This window comes from Carcharhinus amblyrhynchos, chromosome 20, assembly GCF_965287045.1.
Source record: "Carcharhinus amblyrhynchos chromosome 20, sCarAmb.v2.hapA, whole genome shotgun sequence".
NCBI lineage: Eukaryota > Metazoa > Chordata > Chondrichthyes > Carcharhiniformes > Carcharhinidae > Carcharhinus > Carcharhinus amblyrhynchos.
The window spans coordinates 909,227-921,287 of NC_137343.1; the positions used below are offsets into that span (position 1 = coordinate 909,227).

At 48.2% G+C, this 12,061-nt stretch overlaps 1 protein-coding gene across 1 annotated transcript in view; it reads right to left on the bottom strand.

Annotated features, from left to right (window-relative positions):
• Positions 1–12,061, bottom strand: part of dnah10 (dynein axonemal heavy chain 10) — a 337,567-nt gene that overhangs the window by 195,991 nt on the left and 129,515 nt on the right. The window contains exons 28-31 of the mRNA XM_080207920.1: positions 8,380–8,502; positions 3,739–3,972; positions 2,899–3,122; positions 1,723–1,992 (exon numbers count right to left, since the gene is read on the bottom strand). Coding sequence (XP_080064046.1) covers positions 1,723–1,992; positions 2,899–3,122; positions 3,739–3,972; positions 8,380–8,502 — 851 coding nt within the window. The remainder of the gene's footprint in view (positions 1–1,722; positions 1,993–2,898; positions 3,123–3,738; positions 3,973–8,379; positions 8,503–12,061) is intronic.

Below are 12,061 nucleotides of genomic sequence, written 5' to 3' on the forward strand. Positions count from 1 at the left end.
CCGCACCCGAGACTCCGCACCATGACTCCGCACCCGAGACTCCGCACCCGAGACTCCGCACCATGACTCCGCACCCGAGACTCCGCACCCGAGACTCCGCACCATGACTCCGCACCCGAGACTCCGCACCATGACTCCACACCCGAGACTCCGCACCCGAGACTCCGCACCCGAGACTCCGCACCCGAGACTCCGCACCATGACTCCGCACCATGACTCCGCACCCGAGACTCCGCACCCGAGACTCCGCACCCGAGACTCTGCACCCGAGACTCCGCACCCGAGACTCCGCACCCGAGACTCCGCACCCGAGACTCCGCACCCGAGACTCTGCACCCGAGACTCCGCACCATGACTCCGCACCCGAGACTCCGCACCCGAGACTCCGCACCCGAGACTCCGCACCCGAGACTCCGCACCATGACTCCGCACCGAGACTCCGCACCCGAGACTCCGCACCATGACTCCGCACCCGAGACTCCGCACCCGAGACTCCGCACCCGAGACTCCGCACCATGACTCCGCACCCGAGACTCCGCACCATGACTCCGCACCCGAGACTCCGCACCCGAGACTCCGCACCCGAGACTCCGCACCATGACTCCGCACCCGAGACTCCGCACCATGACTCCGCACCCGAGACTCCGCACCCGAGACTCCGCACCATGACTCCGCACCCGAGACTCCGCACCCGAGACTCCGCACCATGACTCCGCACCCGAGACTCCGCACCCGAGACTCCGCACCCGAGACTCCGCACCCGAGACTCCGCACCCGAGACTCCGCACCATGACTCCGCACCCGAGACTCCGCACCATGACTCCGCACCCGAGACTCCGCACCATGACTCCGCACCCGAGACTCCGCACCATGACTCCGCACCCGAGACTCCGCACCCGAGACTCCGCACCCGAGACTCCGCACCATGACTCCGCACCCGAGACTCCGCACCATGACTCCGCACCATGACTCCGCACCCGAGACTCCGCACCCGAGACTCCGCACCATGACTCCGCACCCGAGACTCCGCACCATGACTCCGCACCCGAGACTCCACACCCGAGACTCCGCACCCGAGACTCCGCACCATGACTCCGCACCCGAGACTCCGCACCCGAGACTCCGCACCATGACTCCGCACCCGAGACTCCGCACCCGAGACTCCGCACCATGACTCCGCACCATGACTCCGCACCATGACTCCGCACCCGAGACTCCGCACCATGACTTCACACCCGAGACCCTGCACCGTGACTTCACACTTGAGACTCCGCACCCGAGACTCCGCACCATGACTTCACACCCGAGACCCTGCACCGTGACTCCGCACCCGAGACCCTGCACCGTGATTCCATACCCGAGACTCCGCACCCGAGACTCCGTACCAAGACGCCGCACCGATTCACCGCATCAAGATGCCATACCATGGCTCTGCACCAAGACTCTGCATTGTGACTCTGCACCGAGAGTCCACACTGAGGCGCCGCACCGTGACTCCGCACCGAGACTCTGCACCAAGAGTCTGCACTGTGATTCCACATCAAGACTCCGCACTGTAACCTTGCTCCAATTAGTGTGGAAGGACTAAGTTTATGAAAGATGAAAAGGGAGAATCTACTCTGGCAGCAATGGAAACTCAACACTACAGTCTTCACCTTCACAATACTAAAGGATATGTGTAATTGTTGGTATTTAATCTCACCTCAAACACCATTCACCTACCTGTCTCTGACAAATGTATCCACAATGTCTCTGGCATGTACATCAATAATGAGCACCGTGTTATACTTTTTCCGATCATTCCTGCTCAGTGGTTTTGTGATACGGGTAACCAGGTCATCAATCTGCTGGTGCATCTTCTTGGCATAGTTCTTCATTGCTTGCTTATCTCCTTTCTTAAACCTTTGAAAAACATCTTCAACCTCCCATGTCCACCAGACTTGGGTAGAAGCCAGGACAACCATGCCCTGATACACCAGCATCCAGTCATTTCTGGAGGATCAAAGGAAGAAGATATTACTCATCAAAGGAACTGGTCAACCTCAATGTTCAGGCAGCCAGAATTTGCAGGGATTGGAGGGGTGGATCATGAAAGCAATCGTGATTTGGGGGGGTGGGCATGTTGAGCACGATGGGGCACATGTTGGGGGGGGGTTAGGCAGGGAGACCCATCGGGAGGGCCCTGATGCTGGCGACCCTTGTCAGGGAAGGGTTGGGGGAACATGCCATTAATGAGGAGGGGTCCTGATGTCCATAGGGGAGGGAGGGGATCTCCCAGTGCAGTGTAAGATCGGGGTGCCCTTGCAAAATGGCACCCAAGCGTTCTGAAGCCAGGCTCACCAGCATGTTTAGGCCTTGCCCCCTCAATCAAATTCTCCAAAGTGCCGAGTTAATAAGGGAGGATTGCAGTGCACAGCACCTGAGAGGCCAGTGTAGATTGCTCCATTACTCTCGTCATTCTGGCACTTTGGAATATTTTGGGAGAATCTCGCCCTATAAGTTAAAAAAGCAACAGTAAAGAGTGCACATGTAGAACTCAAAATGCCCCAACAATGAGAATTTAACTGCTCAAGGCATGCCCTGCCTGCTGCAGTTGTAGATGTGCCTAGTTTGGGGGCGTTTAAGAGATCCGTGGATAGGTTTATGGATGGAAAGGGATTGGTTTAGGTTAGAGGGTCATTGCTTTTTTAATTGGTCGGTGCAACATCGTGGGCCGAAGGGCCTGTTCTGCGCTGTAATGTTCTATGTTCTATGTTTAAGAACCATAGCTCAGAATTGTCACCCATCCAATTCTCAAACCAAGACTATTGTTACTGAGTCCAAGACCAAGAACATTGCGTTTCTGTAGGGCTAACTAGTTAAAATCACAGTCAGAAGCAGTGTTTGAATGGTGCTGACCTGGTCAGAGTTTCACAGTATCGAAATATTGCCTCTTTAGTAATTAGCCGGTTTGTTTTCCTCATTTCAGCCAGCACTGTGGTCATCCAGTCTTCTACCCGCCCCTCAGCGGGGGTAGCCTGTCTAAATTCCATTACTTCCCCTTCAGCAGATATCATCGCTGTTGCCAACATTTCATTCTCATTACCCACTTGGAACCGCAGTGATGCAATGTTATCAAACATCTGAAACATTAAACAACCAATCACAGAACCCCATTTAATAAATTATCACAACAATAATTATAAATCTCATCAATTATTTTACAGGTGCCAACTCTTCTCACCACTACGTGGAGAAAGGTTTTTTTCCCAATTTTCCTCTTGGACTTATTAGTGACTATCTTATCATTTATTGTCCCTAATTCGAAGAAAATAAGAACATAAGAACTATAGGCAGGAGTCGGCCATCTGGCCCCTTGAGCCTGCTCCGCCATTCAATAAGATCATGGCTGATATTTCTGTGAACTCAGCTCCACTTACCCGCCCACTCACCATAACCCTTAATTCCTTTATTGTTCAAAAATTTATCTGTCCTTGCCTTAAAAATATGAGGTAGCCTCAACTGCTTCACTGAACAGGGGATTTTTGTCTGGACTGCAAGTGGAAACATCTTTTCTATGTTTATCTTATAAAATCGTTATATAATAAAGACCTCTTTGAGGTGATCCCTCAACACTTTCTTTTCTATGATTTATAACTGTCATAGTAGGCAACTGACACAAGCTTCCGTCTTGGAGATAAACTCAGCTGGCAAGTAGTCCACGAGGAGATAGGGGAAGGAACCATAAAACAAAATTACCTTGATCATATGCTCCTGGACAGCCTCAGGGTCACTGCTCCCCAGAATGCTCAGTAATTCATCATCAGAAATGAAGAAGAACCTTGGGAAAGCATTTCGCTTGGAATCCAGATAATCATTGAGGCTCTTCTGGCATTTCTCCAGCCCCTCACTCAGATTTTTGAGGTTTGTGAGACGATTATCAGCTTGGCAACATTTGTTTATTCCTGGTTCCTTCACAGTTTCTGACATTATCTAACAGTAGGAAAAACACACATGGAGTGGGATAAGTGGTGAATTATTAACTCTTTCAGAGTAATAACAAGTTGATCATTTGTATTGAAACCATTCCAAAAAAAATTTGTGGACAGAATTCTATTTGATTGTAACAATGGCATTATACAGTCCTGGACTTCCTGGGTTTCTAATACACCAGCAAATGTTTTCCCCACAATATCCAAGGACGGTGACCCTGCCAGAGGTTTCAGGGGCAGCTACTGTACACAACATTGGATAGAAGAAGGTTGTAAGTCCCAAAGGCAAGAGGTTAGATGCTGGGGGAGGAAGGGTGAAACGATCACAAGGGTGGGAATAAAGCAGGGACGTTTCTTTAATAACCCTGGAATCATTACTGTAGCATCCAATTACCTTACAAGGCAGGGTGGAGTAGCCACTGTAGTAATGAAGAAGCTTATGATATTACCATAGGCAAGTTGAGGAGATTAATCTTTAAAGGCTAAGGCCTCACAACCTTATTGGTCTCAGCACCTGTGAATGTGTTTCAAATCAGTTTGACTCTCGGCTGTTGGGAAACATTACTTTCCTGCTCTTCCTCAGCAATGCCATCATCCTTTTCATTCTCTATTAAACCCCACTGATGCCAAAAGGCAATACATAAGAAATAAGAAATAGGAGCAGGAGTAGGCCATCTAGCCCTTCGAGCCTGCCCCGCCATTCAATAAGATCATGGCTGATCTGTTGTGGCTCAGTTCCACATTCCCGCCCTCTCCCCATAACCCTTAATCCCCTCTCTTATCAAAAACCCATCAACCCGCGTCTTAAAAATATTTAGCGAGGCAGCCTCCACCACTTCAACGGGCAGAGAATTCCAGAGATTCACTACCCTTTGAGTGAAGAAGTTCCTCCTCAACTCCGTTCTAAACCGCCCCTCCTTTATCTTGAGGCTGTGCCCCCTAGTCCTACTGTCCTTTCTGAGCGGGAAAAGCCTCTCCACCTCTATCCTATCCATCCCATTCAACATCTTATAAGTCTCAATGAGATCTTCCCTCATTCTTCTAAACTCCGACGAGTACAAGCCTAGTTTATTCAGCCTCTCCCCATAGTTCAACCCCCTCAACTCCGGAATCAGCCTAGTAAACCTCCTCTGCATTCCCTCCAAGGCCAAAATATCCTTGCGTAAGTGTGGCGACCAAAACTGCACACAGTACTCCAGCTGCAGCCTCACCAATGCCCTATACAGCTGCAGCAAGACCTCCCTACTTTTATATACAATCCCCCTCGCTATGAAGGCCAGCATCCCATTTGCCTTCCTGATCACCTGCTGCATCTGCATGCTGGGTTTTTGTGACTCATGCACAAGGACCCCCAGGTCCCTCTGCACCGTCGCATGCTGCAGTTTTTCGCCACGTAAGTAATAGTCCTTCCTACCATTATTCCTACCAAAGTGGACAACCTCACATTTGCCAACATTAAATTCCATTTGCCAGTTCCTGGCCCATTCACCCAGCCTATCTAGATCCTTCTGCAGACTTTCCACACCCTCTGCACAATTTGCCGTTCCACCAATCTTGGTGTCATCAGCAAATTTCGACACCATACACTCGGTTCCCTCCTCCAGATCATCTATATAAATGGTAAATAGCTGAGGCCCCAGCACCGATGCCTGGGGCACTCCACTAGTCACCAACCGCCAATCCAAATAGCACCCATTGACACCCACTCTCTGCCTCCTATTTGACAGCCAATCCTCTATCCACGCTAACACCCTACCCCCAACTCCATGCCCCCTGACCTTCTGTAATAACCTCTTGTGAGGCACCTTGTCATACGCCTTCTGAAAATCAAGAAAGACCACATCCACTGGCTCTCCTCTATCCACCACCCTCGACACATCCTCATAGAACTCCAATAAATTCGTCAGACACGACTTCCCCTTAACGAAACCGTGCTGTGTCTGCTCTACCAAACAATTCTCCTCAAGATGCCACGCTATTTTCTCCTTGATCACGGATTCTAACATTTTTCCTACAACAGACGTTAAACTAACCGGCCTATAATTCCCCGCCTTTTGCCTGCCACCTTTCTTAAACAACGGCGTAACATTAGCCGTTTTCCAATCTTCCGGCACTTCCCCGGAATCCAGCGACATTTGGAAAATAATCACCAAGGCATCCACTATCACCTCCGCCATTTCTTTCAGAACCCTTGGATGCATTCCATCCAGTCCTGGGGACTTGTCCACAATCAGTCCCTCCAGTCTTTCGAGCACCGCCTCTCTAGTAACAATAATGTCATTCAGGTTCAATGTCATACCGGATCAAGCTAGAGTCCCAGGCTAGCCAAATCAACCCCCATCCGACTATGGCAAGGTATAAAAGACATACAAACTACAAGATGAAAGCAGGTAAAATTGCCAGCTCCAATGCACCCCTCCCTGATGAGCTCAATGCATTCTGTGTCCATTTTCAGCAAGAGGTCAGCGACAGCATGCCCTCCATCCCGGAAGCCTCAAATGAACCTATATCCGAGGTCACTATTGCAGATGTCAGAGCAGCCTTCTTGAAGGTCAACCCACGGAAAGCGACTGGCTCCGGATGGGGTACCTGGATGAGCACTCAGATCCTGCGCAGAACAGCTAGCGGGGGTATTCGCAAACATCTTCAATTCTTTTTACAACAATCTGAGGTCCCTATCTGCTCCAAGAAGGCAACCATCATCCCTGTACCAAAGAAAAGCCAAGCAGCGCACCTTAATGACTATTATCCAGTGGCTCTGACATCCATTATTATGAAGTGCTTTGAAAAGTTAGTCACGGCACAAATCAATTCCAACCTCCCAGATTGCCTGGATCCATTACAGTTCGCTTACCACTCCTTGACACCAGATCTTCCGCTTCCCACTTCTTAGTAAATGCTGCTATGCCAACTTGTCCCAGAATGCTCCAGGGAAGTCCCTCTGCCACCTCTCCCAGTGTGAGATGAGACCCAACTTACCTTCTCGGAAAGCGGCACCAAGAAGCTTCAAATCCCAAAAATTCTTGGCAGTGGGCAGCACATGCACAATCCAGCAGTTAAAGGACTCGACAAGACACACAGCGGGGATTCACCATAAAAGGATAAATAGAAGAAACACTGCAAAAACTGGGTCATATAACCCAAGAGTAGAGCACTATAGCTACGAAGAATTGCAGGCAGGGGGCAGGGAGATATCCCAGTTACATTAAGGAGGAGTATGAGGCTCCAAGCAGAACAAGGATTGTGGTCACCAGGCTTCAAGTGACGAGGACTCAGAAGAAGCCTTGGTGTCCGAAGAAGGCAACAGAAGATTGTTGAATTTGTGCTGTGGTCATTTGGGGAGCCAAAGCCAACCCTTCGGAGCTGATGTGTTCTGCTCAGCATGGTCAAAGACTTGATTTGTGTCTGAGAGTTGGTGATGGAATGCATAATTGGAAATCCAGGGCAAAGTCTTAAGAGATGAGATTGAAACCATAAGATGTGGGCCATCATTGAGGCTGTACAAGTTGGAGTGATGTTTTGAGAAAATTGCGAGGTAAGCTCTTTGAAGGTAACGATTGGAATCCTTAATGAAAGAATTTCAGCGAGATTAGTTGACTCATGGGCTAATATTTTGCAGCTGTTCTAGCCAGCAAAATCTTCCAGTTCCCGCTAGCAGCAACTCCCCACTGTTTTGATCCTGGTGGCAAAGAATGCAAAGAATGGAAAAACACATTGACAGTAAACTCGCAAGCTTTCGGGGTTTGCCCCTTCATCAGGCGAAACTGCAAAGGGGCAAACCCCGAAAGCTTGCGAGTTTACTATCAAATAAATCGGTTGGACGTAAACCTGGTGTTGTCAGACTTCTTACCTTGTTTACTCCAGTCCAACACCGGCACCTCCACATCAAAACACATTGACAGCAGCAGGACCGGAAAACTACCTCCACTGCTGCAAAACATGTCTCAGGGAAGGGTGGAAAATCCTGCCCAATGTGTTTACTGACATCTGGGTGGGTTATTGAGAAATCCATGGGATCTGCCTTAGTTGCATCTGCCATTTATTGTGCAGTGCTCTGTGTTTGCCCGTTAATTCACATATACATGATATTAACCCTTAATATTGGAATTTCAGATAGGCATTATAAATCACCCTGAACCAGATCTTACCATAAATCAGGGAGGGGACTTAGTCTATGATCATAACCGATGAAACGGACACAGTTAAGATCAGGAAACTGGAAGTAGTTGGAAGCGGTGGAAGGTGTCAGAAAAGCTAGGCAAGAGGAGATTGGGTTCATTCAGTCTCTTGGAGCTAGTTAACAGTGAACAGTGTAGCTGCTATCAGTGACTGAAAAAGATGCTGGGAACAAAATGAAAAATCATTTATTTAATTTCAACTTAGCATCCAGTTAATTGTAAGTAACTACCTTCTTAAATATTCTGTCAATGTTATCAAACTTCTTTGCTTCCTCTGGCAATTGTGATCGAATGTCGCCACCAATGAAGATGCTTTCCAGATACATCCATTTTCTTTGTACCACCAACCAGACCTACAGAGGACAATTCTCAATGATTCCCTGCTGAAAATTAAGTTACAATCCCTGAAAAATTGTCACTTCTTCATTAATATTTTGTAGCGTTATCGTTTCATTATTTAATGATAGACCGCGATATCATGGTATCATTGGGCAGCACTGTGGTTAGCATTGCTGCCTCACAGTACCAGGGACCCAGGTTTGATTCCCGGTTCGAGTCACTGTGTGGAGTTTGTGATGAGAGAGGAATTGGCGAATGTTGATTGTGGGAGCACACTGGAAGGTAGGTCTGCTGAGGAGCAGTGGAGGATCTTTAAGGAGATCTTTCTTGGTGCTCAGCAGAAATTTATTCCGATGGTTAAAAAGGATCGTAGGAGGAGAGATAATCAGCCATGGATAATGAAGGAGGTAGAGTATTAAATTAAAAGCTGATGCGTTTAGAGTCGCTAAGAGTAGTGGGCGAGAAGAGGATTGGGAAAGGTTTAAATATCAACAAAGAATGACAAAGAAGTTGATAAAGAAAGGAAGGATAAACTATGAAGCTGGGCTAGCGCTAAATATAAAAAAGGATAGTAAGAGTTTTTATAAATTTATAAAAAAGAGAATGCTGGCTAGGGTGAATGTTGGACCCTTAGAGGATGAGAGGGGGGATTTAGTGGTAGGAGATGGGGAAATGGCTGAGGCCTTGAATAACTTTTTTGCTTCGGTCTTCACGGAGGAGGACGTGAATAGTTTGCCGGGTGTTAACGATGGAAAGATGGTAGGAGTGGAGGGCCTGAATGAGATCATTGTTACTAGAGAGGCAGTGCTCGACAGACTAGAGGGACTGATGGTGGACAAGTCCCCAGGACCGGATGGAATGCATCCAAGGGTTCTGAAGGAAATGGCAGAGGTGATAGTGGATGCCTTGGTGATTATTTTCCAAACCTCGCTAGATTCCGGGGAAGTGCCGGAAGATTGGAAAACGGCTAATGTTACGCCGCTGTTTAAAAAGGGTAGCAGGCAAAAGGCAGGGAATTATAGGCCGGTTAGTTTAACGTCTGTTGTAGGAAAAATGCTTGAATCCGTAATGAAGGAGAAAATAGCGAGGCATCTTGAGAAGAATTGTTTGACAGCAGACGCAGCACGGTTTCGTTAAGGGGAAGTTGTGTCTGACGAATTTATTGGAATTCTATGAGGATGTGTCTAGTGCAGTGGATAGAGGGGAACCGGTGGATGTGGTGTTTCTCGATTTTCAGAAGGCGTTTGATAAGGTGCCGCACAAGAGGTTGTTACAGAAGGTTAGGGGGCATGGAGTTGGGGGTAGGGTGTTAGCGTGGATAGGGGATTGGCTGTCAAATAGGAGGCAGAGAGTGGGGGTCAATGGGTGCTATTCGGATTGGCAGTTGGTGACTAGTGGAGTGCCCCAGGGATCGGTGCTGGGGCCTCAGCTATTTACCATTTATATAGATGATCTGGAGGAGGGAACCAAGTGTAAGGTGTCGAAATTTGCTGATGACACAAAGATTGGTGGAACGGCAAATTGTGCAGAGGGTGTGGGAAGTCTGCAGAGGGATCTAGATAGGCTGGGCGAATGGGCCAGGAACTGGCAAATGGAATTTAATGTTGTCAAGTGTGAGGTTGTCCACTTTGGTAGGAATAATGGTAGGAAGGACTACTACTTACACGGTGAAAAGCTGTAGCATGCTATGGTGCAGAGGGACCTCGGGGTCCTTGTGCATGAGTCGCAAAAACCCAGCCTGCAGATGCAGCAGGTGGTCAGGAAGGCAAATGGGATGCTGGCCTTCATAGCGAGGGGGATTGAATATAAAAGTAGGGAGGTCTTGCCGCAACTGTACAGGGCACTGGTGAGGCCGCAGCTGGAGTACTGTGTGCAGTTTTGGTCACCGCACCTGCGCAAGGATATTTTGGCCTTGGAGGGAATGCAGAGGAGGTTCACAAGGCTGATACCGGGGTTGAGGGGGTTGAGCTATGAGGAGAGGCTGAATAAATTAGGCTTGTACTCGTTAGAGTTTAGAAGGATGAGGGGAGATCTCATTGAGACGTACAAGATGATGAAAGGGATGGACAGGGTAGAGGTGGAGAGGTTCTTCCCGCTCAGAAAGGACAGCAGGACTAGAGGGCACAGCCTCAAGATAAAGCGGGGGGCAGTTTAGAACAGAGTTGAGGAGGAACTTCTTCACTCAAAGGGTGGTGAATCTCTGGAATTCTCTGTCCATTGAAGTGGTGGAGGCTGCCTCGTTAAATATATTTAAGACGCAGGTAGATAGGTTTTTGGTAGGCAAGGGGATTAAGGGTTATGGGGAGAAGGTGGGAAAGTGGAACTGAGCCACTTCAGATCAGCCATGATCTTATTGAATGGCGGGGCAGGCTCGAAGGGCTAGATGGCCCACTCCTGCTCCTATTTCTTATGTTTCTTATGTTTGCACATTCTCCGTGTATCTGCATGGGTTTCCTCCAGGTGCTCCGGTTTCTTGCCACAGTCCAAAGGTGTGCAGGTTAGGTGAACTGGCCATGATAAATTATCTATTGGTGTCAGGGAACTAGCTAGGGTAAATGGTTATAAGGCTATGAGGATAGGGCATGGGTGGCAGACTTCTGGGCCAAATGGCCTCCTTCTGCACTGTAGGATTCTATGAAATACATCCACATTTTAAGTTCCTTCAGGTAAAAGGAAAGAGTTGTACCACCTCAGGATAGCTGCATCAGTAGCTGGCTACTCAAATAGTTTTAATAATGTTCCAATGCTCAAGGGACAAAATAATTTCCTTCTGTCTGTTCCAATGTTTCCATAAACACAACTTGACAGAGCTGGAACTACAGTTAAATAATTAACTGTAGTACCAGCGTTCAACAGGACCAGATAATTCCGTCAGTGGCAACGCCCAGAGAATTCCAGCCTATATCAGGGCTGGAAAGGCACTAGTCTCAAATTAACCCCATAACTAAAAATTAGCATGAATAAGAACATAAGAACATAAGAAATAGGAGCAGGAGTGGGCCATCTAGCCCTTCGAGCCTGCCCCGCCATTCAATAAGATCATGGCTGATCTGTTGTGGCTCAGTTCCACTTTCCCGCCCTCTCCCCATAACCCTTAATCCCCTCTCTTATCAAAAACCCATCAACCCGCTTCTTAAAAATATTTAGCGAGGCAGCCTCCACCACTTCAACGGGCAGAGAATTCCAGAGATTCACCACCCTTTGAGTGAAGAAGTTCCTCCTCAACTCCGTTCTAAACCGCCTCCCCTTTATCTTGAGTCTGTGCCCCCTAGTCCTACTGTCTTTTTTGAGCGGGAAGAGTCTCTCCACCTCTATCCTATCCATCCCATTCATCATCTTATACGTCTCAATGAGATCTCCCCTCATTCTTCTAAACTCTAACGAGTACAAGCCTAGTTTATTCAGCCTCTCCTCATAGCTCAATAATTTATAAATGTAACTGAAGATATAAAGAATGGTGAATGTGTGGAATTCCACTACCACAGAAAGTAGTTGAGGCCAAAACATTGTATGATTTCAAGAAGAAGTTAGACGTAGCTCTTGGGAGCTGAAGGGATCAAGGGATATGGGAGG